Source organism: Bactrocera dorsalis, chromosome 3 (genome assembly GCF_023373825.1).
Source record: "Bactrocera dorsalis isolate Fly_Bdor chromosome 3, ASM2337382v1, whole genome shotgun sequence".
NCBI classification, from domain to species: domain Eukaryota; kingdom Metazoa; phylum Arthropoda; class Insecta; order Diptera; family Tephritidae; genus Bactrocera; species Bactrocera dorsalis.
The window spans coordinates 70,758,166-70,784,647 of record NC_064305.1 but is presented as its reverse complement, the minus strand read 5'-3'; the positions used below and the strand labels follow the sequence as shown (position 1 = coordinate 70,784,647).

Sequence of the window (26,482 nt, the reverse complement as noted above, 5' to 3'; positions counted from 1 at the left end):
TTGCCGAGGTTCATTCGGCGTTTGCGTTTTTGATGCTCAACTCCAATTTGGCCAATTGGCATGTTGGTAGTTAAGTTGCGGTGAGAAGCGTGTTAGCATGTTTCTTGTCGGTGTTGCGTGAACGCAAAATAGCAAATTATAAAGAAAAAGTCAGTACCATTAAATTTATTCTGCAAACAAAGAAAAAAAGTAAAGAGTAATCAAACATTCACATATAAATACACAAAGACACTTATTCGATTTGGTTGCAGTGTGAAATTTTTCACATTTGCGAAGTGTGTAACAACTAAGACTAAAAGCAAGCCATAAAGTAAAAAGTGTTGGCAAAGTAGTAGAAAATCCACATATTGATTTGTGAAAAGACGTGAAAACGTGTAAACTATTTGAACGCGGCGGCAGTGTCTTGCAATTTTGTGCCGCAGAATCTGCAACATCTGTGTTGGCTCGTTCTGCAGCTAAATTCGTAATTGGATTTGTTAGGCGTTGCATTTTTGCTTAGATTAGGAGCAGTAGAAATATTGGAGAAAAGCATACCTACATACTTATACACATTTATACAACTATAAGTTAGTTAAGGTAAAAAGAAAATAATTGGAGAATAGCATATATACAAACTTATGTTTAAGGAAGTATCTTTTTTAATGGAGAAATTGTTTTTATCAGCTTCCTTTTGTAGCTTGTGAAAGTAAAATAATTATGACGATATTGCCAAGTTGAAATTGTCCTTCAAATGTGAATTTTCTGTGTATTTAACAAATTAATTAAGCAGGTGTTAGCTAGAGTTCGAATTGTGGCTTCAACTATTAATTTTATTTCATAAATGTTGCTACGGCTGTCCGAAATGTGCGTTATGCTATTAAAATTTGTAATTTTATTACATTTTAGGTCATGTTTGGAAATTTATTTGTATATAATATTTGAAAAAGTCTATAATTTATATTTTGTCAACATTTGATAAACATATAAACGCATACATATATATATATATATTTTATAAAAAAGTTTCCGAAATAGCAGCAATTTAGACGCAATACTTTCTTTTTTGACAAAACGCACCCACTTTTGCGTAAACTCCAGTATTTTCTTGTTTGCTACGCCACTATACGTTCAGTTAACCCGTCAGTTGTATCAGCAAACATTGCTGGCACTCCTTCGCATTTCATTAGCGTGACGCCAGTTATCTTTTATTTGACTTTATAGTTTTATAAATTTTCGCTTGTTTGTCACATGCCGTGGAGGTCAAGGGTGTGTTGCCATATGCGTAAGCGATAAGAATAAACAATTTTTTAAGTAAAATACGTAAAAAGCAAATGAAATTTGTAAAGGAAATTAGTACAATATAACTTTTTCTATTACTAATTTAAGAATTACTATATTGTCACCAAAAATGCAAAATAACGTATCATAAAAAAAATTGACAGCTTCCGCTATCAGATATAACCAATATATAACCATTTTATAACCAAAACTCAAATTTTGTTTCAATATAAGTTGGTTCTATTAATCGTTATTCCTTGGCTTGATGTTACGTTATTTTGCATTTTAGGTGACGATATGTTGATTAGTAATTTTATGTTTTCGTCCGAAATATTTCTAATTAGATTTTTCCAGCTGTTAGCGTTCATTTATTTCTCAAATTACGCCAGTTTTTATATCTTCAATGAATTTTCTACTCCACTTTTGCCACTCACATCAAAATAAATATGCTTTTACTCTCCAAAGCATCACCACGCAGCATTTACGAAAACTTCTCTCATCTTTTGATACTTTTGGCTTATTAATAAACATTTTATTAGAACCATTTGCTTCGCTCGTTATAATGCGCTTTTATATTCTCCTGCATTTAGTTTTAATTATAAATTTATGATATATGCAGAAAGAATGCGCGCCGCTGCGTTATGATGCATCACTGCACATAATGCATATATACAGGCACACGTACGTAGTACAATATATGTACATATATAGTGGTGGTGATGATAGTGCTGCAATGCGGTACTCTGCCGTCATGGAGAAACAAACCAAGCAAAAGCACACAAAGAAAAATATATAAAATCTATTACACAAGCAATATAATTAAATAAAAAAAATGTTTTACATAAATTATGAATAATACTCAAATAATTCTTACTTGTTTGCATACAAATATGTTTGCCCCTTATTTGTAGTTTCTAAGCATAATTTATCAATGGCAACTCCATACAATTTGACAGCATATCCTTTTGTTTACTTTGTGAAATATATTGTTGGAACTTTTCACTTTAGTAATTGCTATCAATTTATTGTACACACATACATATATTTAGAAAGCTTTTACATTTGTCACAGTGTGGGTTGCGACGAACCTTTTTAACCTGGAGCATCTAAATCGCCATATTTATAATGTCATTACCATTTGCTGTGTATTCCCAGACGTTGACTCCTTTGTTCGTCGGTGGCAACGTGCCTTTTGAACTTGTAATGAGATTTCGTCAACCTTTTTACGCAGAGTTCACCAATTCAAATATATCAGCGCAACGAAACTAAAGAAAGTCAACGAATTGCTTTTCTGCACCGCCATCCTCCATGCCACAAACGTACATACACACAAATCCTTCAACGCCCAACTTTTCTGCTTACCACGCATTTTGTGTATTTGATGTTTTTTTGAAAGCCCGGTCAATGGGTGGGTGTAATTTTCTTCTGATTACTTATACTTATTCACGTGCGTATGTATGTATATGTTTTGCAAATGCAACGCTGGTGTTCGACAAACTTCTTAATTACCTGCGCATTTCCGTTCGGTGCGTGCCGAAATTAGTTAGACGAGCTTGCACCTCAGTGTGTGGGTGGCACATTATTATTAGCATAGATTTTGTTTGCGGTGATATACAAATATATTTGTAAAATATATATTGTTTTATTTATCGCTGATTCTGTCTTGTCATCTCATGTATTTGAGATTTTCCTTTTTACGCTTGATTTATATTTTATTGGCTTACATACATAACACAAATATACTTTCATTTGTATATGTATATGAGATATACATATGTATATGAGGAGGTGGCTGAATTGAGTTTGAGTTTACTCAACCATTCCTTTCAATTCAAGTCGTCGCCGTCGCCGTCGCCAGCTTATTATGTACATAAGTATGTATGCGTGTATGAATGTGTGTCTTTTCTCAACGTCCTCGCCGTCCTTTCGGCGCCTTAAAACTTTTTTAATTCATTTGCTTATTTTTCGACATTTATTTGTTCTACCAAATTCAGTCGTTTTACCCACCACCCTGTTGTTCTTGGCCATGTTCTTGCCTATAACCGCCTTTATATATGTTTGTCTGAGGCGCATATAGCACCTTTGCCTTCACCTAAATTTTTGAAAAGTTTCGCTTAGCAACGTCAAATTCATTTTCATCCTTATTTTTTTCTTCTTTCTGTTTGCTCTTTCCATCTGCTAATTTTCTTTTGATATTTGCTTTTGCATTCGAAATGAAAATTTGGCAAAACATTTTAATAGACGCGATGTCGCGTGTGCTATGAAGACGACATTCGTTTGTTAAACTTACCAAAACATACAAAGGTACATTTGTATACATACATATATTATATGTAGTAAGTTTTCGCTGTAGACTTCTTAAGAGGCCTTAAGGTTTCTTATCAGCCATTTTGGTACGGTTGAGAGATGCAAATTTGCTGCCAAGTAAATAATATTCAGCCGTGTAGGCGCCATGATAATTAATTTAATTGGAAAATAATCTTTTCTTAATTCTTTTTCTTTTTTAAATTATTTTTCAGTTAAAAGAAAAGAAAATTTTAAACCGTTTCATTAAATATTTACACTAAAATTTGTCAATATAAACCTTGAAAGAAAATTTTAAACCGTTTCATTAAATATTTACACTAAAATTTGTCAATATAAACCTTGAACAAAATATTATTTTATTTTGATTTTTAATTTATTTACATATTTATTTTTTATGTTATTTTAATCTAAATATTTATTCATAAAATTTATTTTTTTTGTTTAATATTATTTATTATTTTATTTTTTTATTTTTTTTTTTAATAATTTTTATTTTAATCTCTTTTTACTTTTAACCGTTTCTTTAAATATTTCCATTAAAATTTGTTATTATAAACCTTGAAAAAAATATTATTTATTTTTGTTTTATTTCAATAATTTTATATTTTTTATGTTATTTAAATCTAAATATTTTTTTTAATATATTTATTTATTATATTTTATTTCATTTATTTTTAAAATTTTTCATTTCATAATAATTTTTATCAAATAATGTATTGAAAAATAAATATTTTCATTAAGAATTGTTATTTTTTTTTATAATTCTGCAAGCTATTGAGTAAATGAATAGTACTATTCTTATTTTTTTACAAAAGGTGAATGGCGCAAATGTTCAAAAAATATATCAACACAACAAAAAAAATATTTCCTTTAAATATTTTGCAAGCATTACTTTCCGAAAGACATTCGTAGTCTTTACCCAAGCTTTCGATATTTACGAAATAATAATTATATCTTATCAGCTAAACTTGACAGTAATAACCGCAATTTTCCGAGCTCATTGTTATTGCAATTTGTACACTGTTTTCATAACAGCCATTTTTTAAATCACCTTTCGTTACTTTCCTACTTGCGGTGTGTTAAGTAGGTACTTATTTACTTTCAATTTCATTTTCATTATTTACTGCTTTCTGGAATTTTCTAAGCGCACGTAAAAGTAAATGGTGCCCTTCCACTTTTTGTGAACCCTACCTCATGTTATGCTTTAATATTTTATGGCATTTCGCATTGTATGCAATGTCATTCACTAGGCCGTCATTAGAGGCGCGAGTTTTAGAATGTGCTGTGTGTGTTGCTGTAAACACATAAACGTCGGTTTCATATAGCATTACTGGTTCGTCGGGCATTCATTTTCATTTTTTATGTACGCTTTTAAATTGTTAAGCAAAAGTCGCGCGCTTTCAGAACTTCGAAGCCGATTTTTTATATATACATACATAATTTTGTGTGCAAAAAATAAATACGGTAACGTGGTAATAAAAGCTTGACGATTTTTTTTTTTAATTTTTTCCTCGCTTGATGTGCTTTTATTACAAGTCAAATCGGCATTTACGCCTATCAGCATGTTATTTCTTCCACTTTTTTGTGGCTGGTTCATTATTACATTATTTTGTTTGTCGCCGTCGATTTTTTGAATGTCAAGTGCGCAATATTTTAAGTACCTACACACAGTTTCTCGTACATACATTTATATGTATGTATGCACAAACCTACAATTATTGTATGTATGTATAAATATTCGTTGCATATTTGGGTTCTTCAATTACTACAGCCATATATTGTTCGTTTGCTGCTCAAGCACTTTGGATTTTTTTATTCAATTATTCATTTACTTACTTCCACTTGCCTTAAATTTAAACAAAAAATTTATATGCATGTGTGCATATAAAAATATGCACATTACGTCAGCATTCGTTAATAAATATATTCTGGCTTTGTTTGTCTTTGTGTACACACATGTTTATCGAGAAACCAACGCAATTATTTGTTTGTTCATCGGAAAATCTACTAATTACAGTTGTTGATGAAAATGGACAGTATTTATCGTATTTAGTTTTATGTGGAAAGTTTTAGAAGAATCGAATGAACGAAAAATCATAAAATTTTTTAAATAACAGCTAGAAAAAGTCGGAAATAGCTCGTATAGTGTGTTTTTATGCTTTTTTATTACTTTGTTTTTATTTTTTAAATACTTTTTTTAATTTTTTTAATATATTTTTGTTTTAATACTTTTTTTATTTTTAAATAATTTTTTAATTTTTTTTAAATAGTCTTTTATTTTTTTAAAAAACTTTTAGTTTTTTAAATTTTTTATTAAATACTTTTTTTTTGTATTTTTTTAAATAATTTCTTATTTTTTAAGTACTTTTTTATTTTTTATTAAATACTTTTTTTTTGTATTTTTTAAATACTTTTTTATTTTTTTAATACTTTTATGTCTTTCAAATACTTTTTTTTTTAATATATTTTATTTTATTTTTTAAATAATTTGTCTGCTTTTTAATCATTTAATATTCGTATTAATTACATACTTTTGGTTTTAAATACTAAATTTTTTTTTGTTTTTTTTTTATTCGTCGAATCGCTGAAAACTTGTAAAAAATTAAAAAAACGCGTGGAAAAGGGTAGTAAGTTTCATTAATAGAATTTTATATAATATAATATATTGTTAAGTCACTCAATTATTTAGAAAACCCCACAAATATTATCAATTATTTATGCATATATTCAGCAAGTTTATGCTTCAACGCATTTAAATTGTACACGGTAATTAAAAGGCGAAAAGGAATTGCTTTGCCAAAATTAACTGACAGCCAACAGCATTAATATTCTATACATTTATTTCACATAAAATACCATACACACACTAAGCATACAACAACAAATAGCAGCAGCAAATCGAAGACTACACAATAAAAAAGTTGATGAGCGGGCCAAGGGGAGTTGAGGTGAGCTGGTTAGTGAGAGATAATTTGAGGCAACATAGCAGCCACCCACACGCAGACGCACATATTTATTAGACATGAAAAATTACTTATGCATAAATTTGTATATAAATATACATATGTTATATGTATGTACATATATTTATGCATATGGTATATATGCGTGATTATTTTCTTATGAATATAAACGTGTATGTATGTATGTAACAACACACATTCCACAGGCGTTAATTCAACACATTTTGTTTAATACATTCATACACTTAATCGCATATTTCTGTAAGCAACGTAGCACCGCATACAAATTAACGCAATTTCAATTATTTATTATGAGCGATAAACGAAATTTGGCGCTTGGTTTCTTGTAAAACTTATTAGATAATGCTTATTAACATATTCATACGAACAAGTGTAAAAGCCTTATGCGCTGTTTGTATTTACATATATAAATTTATGTACTAATAAGTATGCTGATTATGTGCTTCTGTCTTTAGCGCTATTAAAGTAGTCGTTTCGTGAATGACACAAATGTCTACGAAGAATTTACAAATATAATCGAAATGGCGCGCCGATCGTGCATAGCCTACAATAGTGTTGATCATTATCATGAGCTTGAGCGAGTATGACGATACGTTAGTGTTCGCTACTTTGCCACGAGCGGCTTTTCTTGTATATATGTACATACTTACATATGATTGAGTTATGGTTCTCCGTATACAATGTGCTCTGCTCTTCTGTGTGGCTCCCTCAATATATAGTATATACATATATGAGTCTTGCCGGCCGGCCGGTCTCTACCGATTAGTCAAATGTATGTAATCGCTTGAATGACCGCACTGACTTTGCTAGAAATACAGTATACTCTCGAAAAGTAAATTCTCAGAAAGTAAATAATCGCGGAAAAGTAAATCACCTTTAAGATTACACATGCACCTCGAAAAAGTAAATTTTTTAATTTACTTTTCAGAGAGTGTGATAAAAAATTCGAAACGAAGCAAGCAGCGTTTTTTACGATGTTGCAAAAACACTTTCTCTCTTGTTTATCGTGTCTATTTAGTAAATAAACTTTGAGATATGTACATATGTAAATGGTCAGAAAATATATATTGCAAAAGAAAAAAAACAAAAGAATATTCAAAATTTTTTCTCTTCATAATAAATACATATGTTTTTCATGTAAATCCATATGTTTTATTGAAGCAAATAAATGAATGAATTTTTTAAGTTTAAAAATGCATTTAATATTATAAAAACAGATAATTTATGTATATATTTGGAAAAGTAAATTATTCGAAAAAGTAAATTACCCAAAATACCAATCGATTTACTTTTCGAGAGTATACTGTACTAGTGTCGAAAAATATGTAGTGCCTCGTGCTTGAAACTACTACTGCCTGTGATGAAGCCAATGAACCCTTTGCTGTGCGTGCATAATAATTATTATTTGATTGATTTGCGTTTCTTGGAAGAAATTGCTCCATTTTACCTATACAAAATTACATATTATTTACGACACATTAAATGCTCATTTGTAGCGGTATTTTTGAGATATAACCGATAACCTAAAAGTTTAGCAATTTAACCGGTTTACTGTTGGAAACGCTTTACAAAATAAGCTATTTGTCTTTACAACAACGATAGAGAGCATACTTAAATACCTTTTTTTGCGCCATCAATGGTTTTTGCATATTTTCGTTTTTGTTTTCGTGTAACAATTCATTGCAAATGACCGCTAATTGCCTAAGTTCGAATCGATAGCAAAATAAATGCCATAAAGCTATGTGCCAAATTCTTTGTGAAATTTCCCTAAAATCGCCAATTAACTAAAGTGCAAAAATGTTTCATTTGTATAGGCACGTGCTCGCTATTTGGTTGTTGATTTCTTTTTGGCAACTCATCGTGAATTGAGCATTCATACTATGTATACCATGGCGTATAAGCAACACATAATGCAAAAGTCACTTGCATGAATGCACATGCCATTTCATGTATAACTTGAACTGCTTATAACTTATAAAGGAATGCTTTTATGGAAAAAATTAGTGAGACCTTTATAGAATTTTGTATTAGAATCAAATTTTTTTAAGTTTTAGATTTACTAAATCTAAAAAAAATGCGAAAAATCTCAGGCCGAAAAAATATGGTTTAGGCACGGTTTAAATTGAATTTTATGTTAAATCCTGTTTTTAGGGAAAAAAGTGAAACTTCATGTGACGTTTGCAAAAAAAAAAATTAATAAATAAATTAAGAAATAATGAAATGGCGCGTAAACACATACGTACATACATTCATATACATTCATTATATATTGACTTTAACTTTCGAAATCCAAATTACAAACATACGTATTTCGCATTTTTATGCTAATCAATTTGGTGACTAATTCTGTCACAGCTACACGGTATACTGTTAGCTTTTGCTAACTGTGCAAAACACTTACGAAAATAGACCACTTGAAAATTTGCTACTCACTATTTATGATTGAATTCGTTTTCTGTCAAAAAAATTCATGTTGGTGTGTATCGTAAATAATAATACTGCTTACACACATGCACTCGTTTATTCATACTTCCTGTTTGAGGCATGACTTATATTCGCTAGCTTTAGTCGACTTTGTTTTGTTGTTTTTTTTTTTTTTTTGTGCAGCCGCCCACCGAAAGTGATCATGCAGCCGATTGCTGTTGTGTGTGCCTCTCATTGCTCAGTTCAATTTAATATGAATTCGCACATGCTTATAATATTGCAAATATATATGTATATGTAGTTTTATACAATATAATATATTTGCACATGTACATTTGTATGTTTGTAAATTAATATTAAGCAGAGCAATAACCGACAACCGACTGACTGAGTGACTGCCGCTGGATGACTCAACGCTGAATTCCGTGGTTGTGTTCACTGTAATACTGTTTGTGGAAATTACGTTGGCCCAATGGCACTCAGACTTTTCTGCTTGCTCTATGGCTCATTGCTCTGCTTCAATGAGTTAATACAATTTCCGATCTCCATTTTTGATAGCCTTCACATAGTATGTATGTTTGTAGACTGTAATGTTTTGCGAGTATGTGTCATTGAATCGTGAAATGAAGTGCGAAATGTGTCTGAGAAATGCAAAAAATTAATATATTGTACCGACTACTAATAATAATGCTTATAATACTTGATAATACATATTTTGAGCTTAGCAACACGAGTTCGCTCGTTACTGTTGTTGAATATATTTTTGTCGATCGTTGTTTATTGTTTATAACCTGAACTGTGTATAACAAGTTTGCCACAAATTTTGTAGCACCCCGAGGAAAACGTAGGATACCTTATAAAAGTTATATACTTATACATATGTATATATAATTGATCAGCATGATGAGCTCCATGTATCTGTCTGTACATCCGCCAGTCTTCAGTTTTTGAGCTATCGATCTAAAATCATGTATATTCCTTTGCTCCCCAAAATACTGGTTATATGTACATATGTATGTTAAATAGCCGGTTATCGGACCACTACCACCTAGGATGTACAAAGCTGCCATACAAACTATTTGATTCAACTCAAATCCCTGTATGGACAACTTATTTATTTGACAAATTATCGTCAAGAAATTTTACATAGATCATTGTCCAGGATAAAGCTACAATCTTCGAATGAATTATTCAGATCGGACTACTGTAGCATATATGTAGCTGCCATACAAACTGATGGATCAAAAGTTCTGGTTGGGAAAATAAATTTATTTGTGCAGCGTATTATATGCAGCTTCGATGGAACCGAAATTAACGTTTTTTCCTTGTTTTCATATACCGTTACTTTTTTTTTAATATTTAACATTCTGTTATAACTGTAATGATTTCTAATTTTCAATTACAGTTGGATTTATTTCCGCCTTATTATTGACTGTTAAGTATTCAATGACATTGCGCCACTCCCCCGTTGCTGTTCGCCGATTGCACTGTATTGTCCTTTATTTGGTTTTACAATTTCGCCATTCCAATTCGATTCGTATCAGTTTTTCCACTGCGCGCCCATAACATTACATTGTTTTCGGTTTGCCAGCAACAACATTTACAACTATAGCTACAACGACAACTAAATACTACACACAATACAGTATTGATTACCTTTGCACACAAGTGTACGCCATACTGTACAAACAATGCAACTTGGCTGCACTATTCGTTCGTTTACTCGTTAGCCGGTGAAATAGTTGGCTGTTTCGCCGGTTCGCTAAGTGGTGCTGTCTGAACAGAGCAAAGTTGGTTTGGGTGGTTCCCTTGTGAAAACTGCTAACAACGCTGTTAACTAGCAAAAGTTGCATTCATTAGTATACACATTTTTGTCTGCTGCGTTCTATATATGTATATGTATTTGTATTTGCGTTTTGTTTTCCATGTTGCGGAATTTTTTCGTTTTTAGTTTCTCCACAACTCGTTGCATATTGCCATTGCTGTTGCTTTTGCTTTGGGTTTTTCTTTTCATTACTGCATTATTGCGTTGTATTTGTGGTTGGTTGCTTGGTTGGAAGTGGTCGCACCACCAACAAACAGTGTGAGTCATCCAATGCCATAGCCAACGCCATCTGGGGATAAGTGTGCCACCAGTGTGGCGTCACGTCACCTCGCCAGCATTGCAGTGTTGGCTGCGATGCCACAATTTTTCTTGTGGTAGCCTCATTTTTATTAGTTGCTTGTTTTTGTGCGCTTTGCAACACCCTAACCACCTATTCAACTGACAGCCAGTTAGTTGCTATGCGCGCACACAAGCATACAAGCTTTGTCCAGCAAAATTTTCTCCTTTGCCCTTTACACCTATCGCTTGCAGCCATCGCTATGTTAGCGACTCCACTGCAACTTACATACTATATACATATACTATACATAAAAGATTTTTTTTTAGCTACTCGACTTGTAATTTGTTCTGCATTGCATTTGTTGTTGTTGTTTGCATAGTGTTCTGTATGTGTGCATGGTTATTTTCGTATTTTCTATTTTTATTTGTATCACTGCAGCTGTAAATAACAAATCAACGCATACTGAAATAAAATAACGTCGTGGCCCTAATGGCCCTAATAGGTGCTGAGCCATTGGAGTGCTTCATGCAGTGAGTTGCTGTGTGCCAACTGAGTGTCGTTTTTGTGCACAAAAGTTGGAGTTTCTCTCTCACTCGCTTTGAATGCCGCCGTATAATGTTTGCGGTCATATTTTTTTTATTGGTTTTGTTCCTTGTATGATATTTGCTTAATTGTATTATATGTTTCAATTGTATTACATATATTTTTTTTTATTTTCAATAAAAAGCACTAACTTTATTACGCAATATAGAAAATTTTATGTGTTTTCATGTTAAAAGGAAGCGCTCTGAAAGTAAACAAAGAGACACAAAGCCCACGTTTTTTCTACATTTAAGTTTAACAGTTGTAAATAATTTTCTTCAGAAAAACTGCTTCTAAATCTAAAAGTAATTTTTGCACTATTTGCTCAATATGACCCACTGTAATCACCGTTGGATTAAGTTGAAATAAACTCCTTAAATATTACTTTTATCGGCACCTTTCTTAGCAGCTATAGCAAATAGTAAGCAAAACTTAAGTGCATAATAACTTAAACTTAAGTGTATAGTAACCAAAACTTAAGTGAGTAGTAAACAAACGCGAAAATGTAGTGTTGATTCACCTAAAAGCTTTTTGCATGCAGTAAATTTTGAAAATAGATAGATTTCGTTGGTTTCTAAATATTCAATTAAGGTAACATTTTTTCGCTACACCCATTTCCTTTATACTTTTAAGCATAACGTTATTTTCCATGCATTATTATTATTTGTATTGCATGCTAGAAGTATGGACACAAATTCGTTCGTGGTTTGTGCCCAATTTGAGCAATTATGCGTAGCTGTGTCAACACAAATAAATTAAACGTTGTAGCGATTCGGTAAATGTTTTACTGTTTATATTTCTGGCCTTGCGACCCATTCAAATCGCAATCGAATGGCTGCCCAAATATTGTATTGGTAAATATGAGACAACACGCGTGTTGTAGAGTGTGTACACTGTGAGAAATTGTGCAAAGTGGGATATTGAGATATATTTTTTTCGTGGGTTTTTGTGTTTATTTTTATTATTTTTTATGCATTTTATGTTTTTTAAGATACATATATTTTAATCCTGAATTTTTTTTAAGTGAACTTTTTTTATGTATTTTGTGTTCTTTTAGGATGTTTTTTAATGTTTGTTATATTTTTTTTATTTTTTTTTAATTATTTTTTTTTATTTTTTTTAATTATTTTTTGTTTATTTTTTTTAAATTATTTTTTGTTTATTTTTTTTTAAATTATTATTATTTTTTTTTAATTTTCGTTTTATTTTGTTTTTTTTTACTTTTGTTTTATTTATTCGTACAAAATAACAAAAAAATCTTCAAATACTCATACTTTTGACCGATATATGCTGATTATCGATTGAACTGTTTAATTTCGATTAGCAATAAACTTCACATTCGCCCTAGTACGCTTGCAAGAGCCCACTTTCATCAATCAAAATGCAGTCATAAAGTTATTTAATAACTTACGCTGATATCTGATTAAGACTGATTTAATATTTCACTTAAAACTAATTGGCAAGTGTTAGCAAGCAATCAAATCAAATCAATCAAATCGCATATACATATATGTACATATAGTATATTGTGAAGGAAGTCGTTTCGAATACCGATAGCTATCGACTTCATGAATTTGCATTTATAACACTATATCTATTTTGACATTTAATATAAACTACTATTTTTTCACATTTAATATTTATAGAAAAGTTTCGTTTTGTACTCAAAAGCCAATCAGTCATATGCACATGTGGCCACACGTCTGACATACATATGTCATTTTATATTGTCATTATTGCTGCTAATTGATCAACACTATGTTTTGTTACGACACAGCCATAGATGGTACACATAAACAATTAAATTCTTCAAAAAATTTTTCAGTACACAGCAGGTTCAAACTAAATGACTAAAATGTGTCTTTTAGGCGGAAATTGTGGGCATAACAGAAGGTGCCAAGTGAGCTTCTGCTGCAACCAGCAAGTCCATAAAGATCTTAGTGAATAGATAAACGGCAATTAAGCCAAGCGGCAATACTCAGTCTCATTGCGAGAGTTATGCAAGCAAGCAAAAACGAAACCTTTTGTATGTAATTCGTTAATGACATCTGGATACCTGATCATATAGGAACTGGCCCGCTTGGGAGAAGCTCTTTTCACCCAAACAAACCAACAAAGCAACCGTTCAAAAGTTGTTTTCGTATTGAAGCTTTTTTATTTGTGAAGGGTATTATAGCTTAAGCTAATCTTTGTTCTTGTTTAAGTCTGACGTTTTTGCCATTGCTTCTAATAAATAACGTTTCACTGTCGTATATTTTTACTGCTCTACACATTTTCTAACTATGTTTTATGACCCATTCGCCCTGACTTGACTACAAGCTAAATAACTCAACTACGCAGTTATTTAAAACAGTTGTTTTCTTCAATAAAAATCTACATAAGTACAAACATACATACAATGTACTTATCAGCGACGTCAGTTCCGCTACTTAGATTACATACAGCTGATAACGCTGGTGCATGCATATTAACATTATCTACCCCTATCAGGTGTCACCAACATTAAAGTTTCCATTTAACATTCGTGGAAATGTATTTGGCTAACCAAATAAGCCAAATCTAGCAGTCTGGTAATTTTTTTATTTGTCGTTTGCGTTAAAAAGCTTAAGTTCGTTTAAATTGAAATTAAAATTGCCATTTAACTTTATTTCACTAACAACTCACAGAGTTGTTAAATTTTCCTCATAAGGTTTTTGTTTATCACGCATTTACGCCTGCAATGCTTTGGAATGAAACTTTTCAGCATTTGTGTAAACTGCAATTAGCGTTGATATCACCACATCCACAAGTTCTGCTTTCGCTTCTTCTTCATTCTGTCTGTTTCGTTGTTGAGTACTGTTATTTTTAATTGTGGCAACTTTTTGCAACCATTGCAAAACTTTTAATTATGTTAAAATGCTTGTTGCCGCTGCATTGCTTGGTTGCCGCCTCCGTTGCGGTTCAACACAACAACAACGTAAATATTTCAGGATCGGATCCAACAACCCACTCCACCCAACTACACGGGCGTAAAGGTTTTCTTTTTTTTTTTGCTTTTTTGTTGCATTAATGAAATTTTCACTTAAAATGAATTTCTCCTGTCGCTGCGAGTAACTGTGTGTGCGTAATTGTTTAAAATAATCAAAGGTCAACTGGACTTGGGGCGTCGGCATGATTACACCCTTATCGCAACAGCATTAAGCCTTTTTCATGTAAATTAAATGAAGCCGCTGCGTTGAAAGGATACATGAAAGTGAAAGTAGTGTTGATGCTGCTTTAATTAAGGTCACCTAGCTAATAATTTTCCATTGCATTGTGCTGGTGTATTTTTTGCATGTTGATTTTTCGCGCTATCAGATCAACAACGGCTTCAATGTCGCCTTTTTCACAGCTACCTACCGCTTTCATATGCAAATCTGTTACGTTGGCTAGCTTGCGTTCTATTCATTTGGGCGCTCCCGGCCGACCCATCTTCTACTGCTGTTGCTGCGCCCCCAACGCTTATCAAGTCTTGGTTATAAATATTAAAAGAAAAGAGAAATAAGTTAACCAACAGCGTAGCACTTGTAATCTGCTCTTGACGTCCGTGATTATGCAATCGCGTTCGCATGCCGCGAAACTGGCGTGTAGCCGTAAAATACATACATATGTATATGTATGTGATGAAAATATATGTGTTTGTGTGACATTAAAATTATTGCTGATAAGCTTTCAGGCTTGCAAGCTTGCTTGCCGACCAGTTAGCGTGTAGTCTGCCCTAAATTCATTTCTTGTAGGCCACGGTATTCCAGCGGTGAGTGTTGTCAAGTATTGCTCTCCTCGGGTATGATTTGTGAAATACATATTGTGTGCTGTTTTTACAAATGATTTAAATTCGTAAACGAAGAAGAGTTGATAATGGCTTAATGTGTGAAATTGTTCTAGGTGTTGGAGTTTCTAATTGAAAATCTAAGATTTGTTACACTTTGGCATCTATGAGGTTTAATACGGCAATAAAACATAAATTTTATAAATTAATTTATGAAATATTGTTAAAAATATTAAAGTGCAATATTTTTCTAAACTTTTTTGTACTTCAATTAGCAAGCTATTACAAAACAACTTTCCATAATTTCGCTCCAAAAAAATCTCCTTCACGTCATTTCACCTTATTTCGCAAATGAAATTTAATTTTGCCTCAACTTTGCAATTACAAACAATTTTAAGCTAATAAAAGCTTGAATGCTTTGAAGTTACACGAATTTCGGTCTCGCCATACCGGTTAAATAAATGCTAACGGGGCACGGCACGCACGTCAGCGCATTCTTTGACATTGTGCTAATGATCCTTATGCGCTTCAAGGCCAAGCGCACTAACTAATGCTCTTGTGCCGCTATATATTCTAGCGTAAATAAATAAGTATGACTGGCGGTGGCGTATTTACTTTGGCCTTATGAACTCTTTACCCAGCGGCTACTGACGCATAAAATTCGCCGACTTTACTTACGGTTGTCACCGCCCTCGGTGCTTGCCAACACAGCGCACATGCCGCGTATTCACTGCGGCGTAATTTGTTTCATTGCTTCGGGGATTTGTGCGCTTTTAATTATGAATTTCTAATTAGTTTTATTTAAATTAATATCGTCGCTTCTATGTGTATGTATGTATGTATGTGTGTACATGTTTGTGCATTTTGAGCGCGCCGCGTAAATTTGCCGATTCTGTGGTTATTTGCGGAATTTAGGCAATTTCGCTTCGTCACTACTAGTAACTTTTGTTAAAATGTTAAATCCTTTTAGTCTACAACTTAATTGAGTGAGCAAACAAAGTTAACGGTTGTATAATTAGTAGATTTCGTACACTTTCTTCAAAGCAAAATATTTTAGATGTGTTTACTTATATTTTTACTGATTAATTTGTGTACTCTTCTAAATTACTTGCAGATAGTCACACTGTGAGCGGCGCATTCAGTTTTAGAAACCCTGCGTTGTAATCTCTCTTGGCGGTTTGATAAGAAAAACCCAGCTTCAGTTATTTTCTTTAAGCTCTTGTTAAGCAAACAAAAAAACAACACATCAAAATGTCAACAGTCGACAAAGAGGAATTGGTTCAAAAGGCAAAATTGGCCGAACAATCTGAAAGGTTGGTAACTCTAATAAAATTCACAGACATTTTTTTAACATTTTAATTAATAAATATTTGCTTTATTTCCAGATACGATGACATGGCCCAGGCTATGAAATCAGTCACAGAAACAGGTGTTGAACTGTCAAATGAAGAAAGAAATTTACTCTCCGTTGCATACAAAAATGTTGTTGGTGCCCGCCGGTATGTCATTTTTGCCTAACTGTTGTATATTGATAAGATAAAGTTACAAAATTGTTTATGTGTGGTTATGTATGTGTATTCATATATAGCAAGTGACTTCACATAATTTATAAAGGAAATAGTAGCATTAGCCATGCCTAAATTTAGTTGATTTCAACACATTTTAAATTTAAAAAAATTCCATAGTTTACTATTAACTTTATGGTTGTGTGCTGTATGCATGAGTATATCGTTTCGCAAAGTTCTGATATAAGCAATTTATGTGCGTCATATTTGAGTTGTGCAACAATTTTTATATTTAAGGGGTTACATGGGTTTCCTCGAGCCGAAAAGGAACTATTGAAATTTTTTAATATAAATAATGATATATTTTATATTTCACAACGGTTTTATGAACTTCTTGAAAGAGAATTTTGAAATCTTGGCTATAACAACTTACCAATCTAAGCGGGGTTAGATATCCGAAATAACAGCCTTTGGCCGGATAAAATTCGGATCAATTCCGGTACGTAGAACCGGATGATATGGGCAGTCCCTCGAAAAAAGTTGTTTCCGCGTTGACAGCAGGTTCGGTTCTTATAGCATCTTCAAAAGTAAAAAGAAAAAAATCGTCTTAAATTAAGACCATAAAGTAGGTATTTGACGAAGGAAAAACAAAAAACTGAAAATTATATGTTTGGCAGACGTTTTTACAAAAAATTAAAATTTTGGTGAAAATTTCTCGACTTTTTTTTGTTTTTTAAATATTTATTTGTAATTGAACACAAAAAAAATACTTCGTTAAAGACCTTGTAAATTATCTATCGAAGGCCTGTGTAAAATTTCATTAAGATTTCATATTTCCAAGTTAGTGTCTTCAGAACTATTACTCGTATCAACAATTAAGGGCAATATAATTAAATACGTCAATAAACAACTTTTTTGAAGCCGTGAAAATCATGTAACCTCTTAAATTATTTTAAAATTTTAAATAATAAATAATTGAAATACTATTTTTAACAAAATTTTTAATTAATTAATTGATATATTTAATTAATATCAATAATAAATTAAATTAAATTATATTATATTTAATTAATTAAATTTTTTTAAAATATTATTAATAATTAATTATCATATCACATTTTAGATCATCATGGAGAGTTATTTCATCGATCGAACAAAAAACTGAATCCTCCGCCAGAAAACAACAGCTCGCCCGCGAGTACAGAGAGCGCGTGGAGAAGGAACTGAGGGAAATTTGTTACGAAGTTTTGGTAAGTTTACGGCTCCATATTTCGAAAGCAATATTTTTAAGCGTAATATTAACGCCATATGAGACAAACAGCTTAATTGACTATGAAATAATTTTCAAATTAGCCTTTGTTAGTGCAAATTAAAAGTGGTATGCCAATTGTTTTAAAAGCATTAAATTTATGTTTAAATTTGATAGTAAAATCTTTAATGCACAGCAATCGTGCTATCATCGAGTGGAGTTGCTATAATATACTTATGTATCGACTCGTTGTTGACATTAACAATAAGTCGATTAAATTGGAGGTGAATGTGAATGCTAGGCGGTAATTGAAATAGCAATAAAAGCAATATACCCGCGCGCCCATACCCCTGTACTTCGATTTGCACGAGTAAAAAAACATAAAAAAAACGATATAAAATGCCGGAGCAAATGGCGCATTTGGCTAGTGCTTAACAACGGGTAAATGACATGCCACCTTACTGCCACCAGCACCACCACCCAATGGTAGCAATATGCCATACGGAAGTGTAAAAACAAAGGCACTTCTTTCTCTCTTCGAATTTGCCTTTGAACACTCCCATGCACACACTTGTGTGTCGCTATGTATAGGTTTAGGTGGCATTGTGGCAAGTACAATGATTGTAGGGGTATCATTAAAAGCGTCGGCAGTAAAATTTGTGTTATATTTGCATGTCTGTATGTGAGCAATGTCACGTTCGTACCAAACTCGTCTCACTTTGCCACAGTCCGCTAACATATTCAAGTGCAATATTCTTTGTTTGCTGTTGCTGCTCCGCTGTGTGTCTAATGCAATAATGTCCATTAGAATTTGCTTTCGATTTCGTTATTTAATGTGGCTATAATGCCTTTGTTGCCCCACTGCCTGCCTACCTGGCCTTCTTGCCTTCTCTTCTGCATGTCGCGCGCGCATTGCTTGGTTGGTGGTTCGTGGTCGCTGTGTTATAAGTGCTCGTGTTTGACGCCATATTTCCAACGCCTCTGTAGCAGCGCTTTTAATAGCACAAATTGAAATTCAATCGATACCGAGAGCACAACGGCTATTTTTAAGTGCTTTTCTGCGCATTTAATTTTCCTGCCTCTCCTGTGTCTAACAGTTTTCATATTTTTCTTTTTTTTTCTTGTATATTCGCTCTTTCTACTTTGCACTGTCACTTGCATTATATACGTTTGACGTTTTTATTGCCCTTTTAGTGGAGCTTTGGCTTATCGTAAATGAAAAGTACACCACGCATAAGTCTGTTTAGGCATTTGTTGTCCAAGAAATTTGTTTAACAAATAGCCGAGTTTATGTATTCTTGCTTTTGGTCGTTATTATGAAATCGACAGCAATTACTTTTATCGCAAGCTGCCATTGTTTATATGCTTGTGCGTATGTGTGTGTTGCTGCTCTCAAATGTCCCAAAGCATATTTATAACACGTTGTACTTAATAGATAATCAATTTTACGCCTTTGATAGTTAATCAGCTGTGAAATAGGTCGTTGGGCGTGCTCTAGCAAAGAAAATGAAAGTGTACTATGTCACTGAGTCCAGTCCACTGGGAAGTGTTGATGAGCAGGTGGCCTGAAATCGTGCTCCATACCACACCTAACTGCCTTTTAAAAGCATTACATACATAAATCTGCTGTGTGAAAAACTTAAAATTTATTTATGTATACATACACTTGTATGTGTATGCAGATTGTTTGAGCTGTTGTTAATGCTCGAGCATGCGTGAAGCGGTATTCTGTATATTGCTTTTATCTTATATTTACCCTGTCGCTTGCTCGCCAACCCACCATTTGTACAGTAAATTGTTGCTTTTCACTCCCACCCTTAGCCCACAATAATTTTCATTTTCATACCGGCGCTGCTGCAAGGGCGAAGTGTGATCAATATGCTGGCAATTAATCACGCGTACACACATTTCGGGGTTAAGGGAATTCAATTACATACCTTCACATATGTGTGTGTCGGAATTTTTTTTTATTGCTTCAAGGATGCTGCCCATATGATGCCATTGTGCTCATTAAGGCTCCATCAACACGATACGCTACGCCCATCAGCTTGTGTGCTGTAATGACAGGCGCGTGTCAAATTTAAGTCATTAAAATTTTAAAGGACTAATTTGCTTTTCCAGCAGCATAGTGTAAAGTTTCGAAAGTAGGTGTCTAAGTTGACAATTCAGCGTGTTAAATATCTATATTGACTGAAATTTCTACTGTAAGCTTTATATGTCGCTCTTAAATTTAAAAGTAGGTGGTAAAAAGGAAACGGCCCAGGCTGCTAATAGCAGTTGTAATATTTTTTTCATGAAAGCTTTTCGGGAGAAAAAGAAAGAAATTGAGATTTCTGCAACTCTGGTGACAAACAAATTGGTTTCCTATTAAATAAACTCTTTTTCACTCTCCTATTTTTATAATACTCTCTTCATCTCAATGGTAGATAAAGATTTGAGACCAAAATATACATTGGTGCCAATTAGTTTTTCACAACTGTAGTCTCTTCTGGCATATTTCCTTCGAAAACAAACAAATTAATAAACAAACAAACAATTAATGTCATAAGAAAGTATGCATACAATTATTTATATATACAAGTTCTATAATCATAATATTTTTGTTAAATTTTATTTACAGGGTCTTCTCGACAAACACCTTATTCCAAAAGCCAGCAATCCAGAAAGCAAGGTTTTCTACCTGAAAATGAAGGGAGATTATTACAGGTATTTAGCTGAGGTGGCCACAGGAGACGCACGCAACAGTAAGTATTCGATGCTAGTTTATATTCCATTTCGGTTATGCGGTATTGTAATACTGTTCAAACACATTCCTATACCACATATCCAAAACCTGCCATCCGTCCCGAAAATGTCACTTTAAAACCAACAAAACCACATCTTCCACTCTTAACCTCTACATTATATCCGCCATTTACAGTACTTACATTATGAGAAAAATAATCTAATTTTACAAATGAATCCATTGGAAAATACTAATATTAATTTAATTTTTTTATCCCTCCAAACAAACAAAAAATTGTATAACCATGAAACAAACAAAAAATGTCTACATCACTAAAAAAAAATTATTTGAAACGCTGCGTCGTGTAAACAGCCGTTGTAGACGACTCCCAAACCGCCTACCAGGATGCATTTGAAATTAGCAAGGGAAAAATGCAGCCAACACATCCAATCCGGTTGGGTCTCGCACTAAACTTTTCAGTCTTCTATTATGAGATTCTGAATTCTCCAGACAAAGCTTGCCAACTGGCCAAACAGGTTAATATATGCACAAATACAGTTTGAATACAAACGAAAAAATGGAAAATTCAAGCATTTCAAACAAACAAAAAATACTTATGTATCTTGAAGTGTTGTAGGAATCCAGTGTGGCTCCACAGGCTCAATGAAAAAAATTGAAAAAACAAAAAAAGACATAGTTTAAACATGACACATCATCAATTGCTCAAAACCAAATCTTCTGCGTTAAATAGTCTACATATAATGATTTGGAATTAGTAGAAATCTATAGCTGTTTATATTACGGTTAATAATTAGGTTACATATACAAAAAATAGGTTGCAAATGGTTCCTAAGAGGCAGCTATAGTTATTGAACCCTCTAAAATTTTTTTTATGATTTTTTTTTTTATAATTAAAAAGAAAAAAATATCTATATAATTTTAATTATTTTTCTTTATAAATTTACCAAAGTTATCTCTTGTTGCTGCTTAACCAACTTTTTTGTCGCTTCTTTTTTTTGTTTTTTTTTTTTAAACGTAAGTGAAATTTCATTGCACATTGTTTTTTAATAAGTAATTTTCATCTATTTTTTCTTTTCATTACCTACTCATCTGCTCATCAATTTTCTGCTCTCAATTACTCCTCCTCCGTTCGTGTGCTACTATATACAACTTCACACCTATATTTGCACGCACAAATCAATCAAAATATTATGAAAACCTGAAAACAACGTGTTTCACTTTCCACAATAAACAAAAAAACAAAAATGTTTGCGTGACTACTCTAATTCATTGTGACTTGGCTATTTACCAGGCGTGGTTGAGGATTCGAAAAAGGCCTATCAGGAGGCATTCGATATTGCTAAAGGCAAAATGCAGCCAACACATCCGATACGTTTAGGCCTCGCCCTCAACTTTTCCGTATTCTATTATGAAATTATCAATTCGCCGGCGCGGGCTTGCCACTTGGCCAAACAGGTTGAACTGAAGATTGTGTTTTTATGTTACTTGAACGTGAATAATTAACAAATTAATAACTTTTCTGCTAGCCTTTGTCGATTTTTTGATTAATTCATAACAAAACATATTTTTGTATGTATGTATACCTTATTCTATTTATGAAGGCTTTTGATGTTCGCTCGAATCTACCACGCAACCCGCTCCCTGCCTAAATTGAACATACCTAATAAGAAGTAATGGCTGTTAAGCATACTAATTGTTTTAACTGTTTTTTTTTTCAACGTAACACATAAATTTTTCTTGAAAGTGGAATTTTGCAAATGTTTTATCATAATTCATATTTTTTGTGTGCTATTTTGCTTTACTAAACGCAGGGTTGCAAATTTTTAAATTAAATAAAAATTTTAAAAAGTAGAGTTTCAATTTTTAATGCCAACATTGTGGGTTCAAAATAATATTTAAATTTTTAATTACTTATTCTTTAATTTTTAATTTATAAATTTCAATTTTTAATTACTTAATCTTTAATTTTTAATTTATAAATTTCAATTTTTAATTACTTAACCATAAATTTTTATTTTTCAAATTTAATTTAAAAAAATCTTAAATTTTTAATTCCGAAATTAGATTTTTAATTTTTATAATTATTTTCTTTTTAATTAAATTTCAATTTTAATTTTTTTATTCTGATTTTGGGGTTAAAAATAAAATTTTCATTTGAGATTTAAAAATTGAAAGTTTATAATTTTATATTTTTTAATTTGATTTAAGTTTTGATCTTAAAATTCAAAATTTCAATTTTTAATTACTTAACCTTTAATTTTTAATAAAATCTTAATTTTTTATTTCCGAAATTAGATTTTTAATTTTTTAAATTATAATTTTTTAATTAAATTTTAATTTGAATATTTTAATTCTGATTTTGGCATTAAAAATTTATATTTCAATGTTCTAGTGTAAAAATTTAAAGTTGATCATTTATTTCATTTTTTAAACAGTAAAAATCCGAAAATCAGAATTAAAAACTGATAAAATATAAATCATTTAATTGTATAATTTTTTGGTTTTCCAATCCTGCATTTGGATTTTTTTTAATTTCGTATTTGGGTTTATTTTTTTTTCGCCAATCCGGTATTAAGAAATTAAAAATTATTTTAAATTAAGATTTTATGAATTTAAATATAAATTTATTTTATTCAAATGTGAATTCAGTTATTTTTAATGCATTATTTGTAACCCCGTATAAGCTATAAGCTTTTCTCAACTGTTAATGTAAAAACAGATTTCGTTTGTGATTTTTGCCACTTCACCATATTTATGAGCAGCCAGAGACAATTGTAACATCCATTCCAGCTCCAACCCCACGCTAAAGAATTTAAATTTTTCTCCATAACCTAAAAAAGAACCTTTAACCCAATTATATTTTGGCGCTATGGAGCTTTTAAGTAATAATACTTCGAGTTTTAGTTCATTCAATAATTGTTTAGGTTCTCGACTTTAACTTTTATTATACATATACATACAAAAAGTACTTATAATTATATATTTGTACTTAATAATAGATATGTACATATTTAAATGGTTAACTTATCAACTTTTTTTTGCTGTGTTGCCGAAGAAAATCCCGTTTGCCTAAAAAATGCTTTCTAAACCCCGCCATGACAGTCGAATTCTGTGTGTTCTTTCATACACGCATAGCGCTTGTAGGCTCCTAAATCCCAGGCAGGGAAATTCTTGCATATTTGACTTGATGATTGATGATGTAACGTGTTTTAAATCTATATATTTTTCGTTGTTTTTTTTGTTAGCTAAACACAGCTGAAACAAAGAAATAAATTATATATTTTTACTAATAAAAATGCATAAATATATGCAATACATGCAACTTATAAACATACAAATTTCTATAATTGGTTGCTTTTGGATTGAAATGCTTCGAATTTTCTGTGATTTTCGTAATTATATATAATATAATCAATTTGCTTGCTTTGAACGAATTGATATACTCTCTCTTTATATATATACATACATATGTACTAAAATATATATTTTTATTTGTTGTTGTACAATCAACAATCGTCTTTTAGGCGTTCGATGACGCGATAGCCGAACTGGATACACTCAACGAGGACTCATACAAAGACTCAACGCTGATTATGCAATTGTTGAGAGACAACTTGACCCTCTGGACGTCGGATACGCAAGGGGATGGCGATGAACCACAGGAGGGTGGTGACAACTAACCAAACTAAATTGTTTCCTTTTGACTATGCAAATATAATAATTAAAAAAATAAAAAACAAAAACAAAACAAATACAACAACAACAGCAAGAGAGAAGTACAGAAACAAAAGCATAACAAGAACAACAACAACAGAACAGCAAGCAAAATTTAAAGCAAAACAAAAACAAAATCTTCAAATAGTGTGAAACAGAGGCAGAAGCTACATAAAAATATAAACTAAATTTCAAAACAACAGCAACAAGAAAACCAAATTCATTTCAAATGCAAGTGCGGTGAAACTGCAAGATGCAACAGCAACAACCACCACAGGCAATAAGCAGAATAGCTGCAGTCAGTAATAGCAGAACACCATTTGAATGCAACTTTCGAGAAGAAGCCAAATCAACTCCCGAGCTAAATGCAGAGCAATCTTGTGTTTGACTCGAATCATGAATAAACGAAAAGAAACGCAAAAATTTCAAATGTGATTTCCTCCACATTCAAAGCACATAATCGTGTTGAGTCGACAAGCGACGAAATGCATGACAGCAACAAGTTAGCAATAAAAGCGATTCGCAGAAAGTCGAAAGTCTTGTGCGAATTTCGAAATTCGTTTGCATTCGTTGCACAACATTGCATGCACACATACATACGTACATGAGTAATTACATAGCTGATATGTGTATTTATTATGCATGATGTGTGTGCGCAAAAGGAGCACAGTGCGGCGCGGTGAGTTGTGAGAAAAGCGCCAATCTGTTTGCTTGCGGCCACCAAAACCACTTGTGGTTTGTAAATTACTTAATTTCAGCGGCAGCAAATGCGTTTTTCCTGCTCCGTCACACTGCGCTCGTCGTGAGTAACGCAGGCCGTTTGTTGGTTATTGCCACGCCCTATATAATGCATGTAGCAAGCGAAGCGCAGGAAGGCAAATGTTTTGGAAAACTTTGGAATTTTTTCAAATTTCTTTTTGTTGTTGCATATGATGCGCGCGAAGTATACAAAATTCAAAGTGTGTTTTGCCATTCAACAGTACAGTTCACCACCACCAACAACAACAATATGTATAACTTGAAGCAGTTTTTGTCAGAGAAACTGTGAAACAGTGACCGTTTCAACCACAACAACAACAACATCAGCAACAAACAACCAGCCGAGAACAGAACCAAAAAGCAAGCAAGAAGAGCAAAATTCGCAAAAACTGCAATAATTATGATCGATAAGCATACATATATTTAAATGAAACTATATCATCAAAAGCTACAAAAGCGTAAATTTTGTTAGGCAGAGCATTATATATTATTTATTATTTTTTTTAATAAATAATTTGATTTTGTTTTTTTATATTAACCAAAAAGTCATTCTCGTTTCGTTTTCCAAATTTTGTACGTACCTTAAAACAAAAAAAACAACAACAACAAAAAGGAAAAGAAAAGGTGCACTTGAGCATGAAATGCATGTGTCAACGCAAAATGAAAAAGGTAAATGCGTGTCAAAGCGTTTTCTCACTTTTTTTTTTAATGTAAGACTATTGCAACCCTGTTTGAATGCACATTTTCTGCCAATTTTTTGTTTGAAATCATTACAAAACTAAACGGCTGAAATGAAAAGAGTACCAATACATACAAATATTGTAGCGAAACTTTTACACAAAAGAAAAAAATGAAAAACAACAACACACGCGTCAAGCGTGTTTGAATGTGTACGCGTTTGTGCGTTCAAAGTTGTATGGCGTAATCCCGTTAGACGCTTCCTCGAACAATTTTTACGGCATGCCAATTCGTTTTTATTCCCTTCCAAAATTGTTTTGTCAAAGAAAAGTATAAACGATGATTTCTATAATTTTTAAATAAAACAACGTTATTACGTTATATA

The 26,482-nt window shown here is 32.1% G+C and overlaps 1 protein-coding gene across 3 annotated transcripts; it reads left to right on the top strand.

Moving 5' to 3' along the window:
- On the top strand, positions 1–26,482 carry LOC105227282 (14-3-3 protein zeta). Of its 3 annotated transcripts, none has more exons than XM_049451654.1 (7): positions 1–149; positions 16,561–16,759; positions 16,832–16,945; positions 18,075–18,201; positions 20,821–20,944; positions 22,238–22,401; positions 24,471–26,482. In XM_049451654.1, the coding sequence occupies exons 2-7, from the start codon at positions 16,698–16,700 to the stop codon at positions 24,624–24,626; spliced, it is 747 nt and encodes a 248-aa protein (XP_049307611.1). In that variant the 5' UTR covers positions 1–149; positions 16,561–16,697; the 3' UTR covers positions 24,627–26,482. The 3 variants fall into 3 exon arrangements, with proteins under 3 accessions (XP_049307611.1, XP_011204836.1, XP_011204835.1); XM_011206534.4 differs by lacking the exon at positions 22,238–22,401 and adding an exon at positions 21,298–21,461 and having other exon boundaries at positions 41–576; XM_011206533.4 differs by lacking the exons at positions 1–149; positions 22,238–22,401 and adding exons at positions 15,393–15,431; positions 21,298–21,461.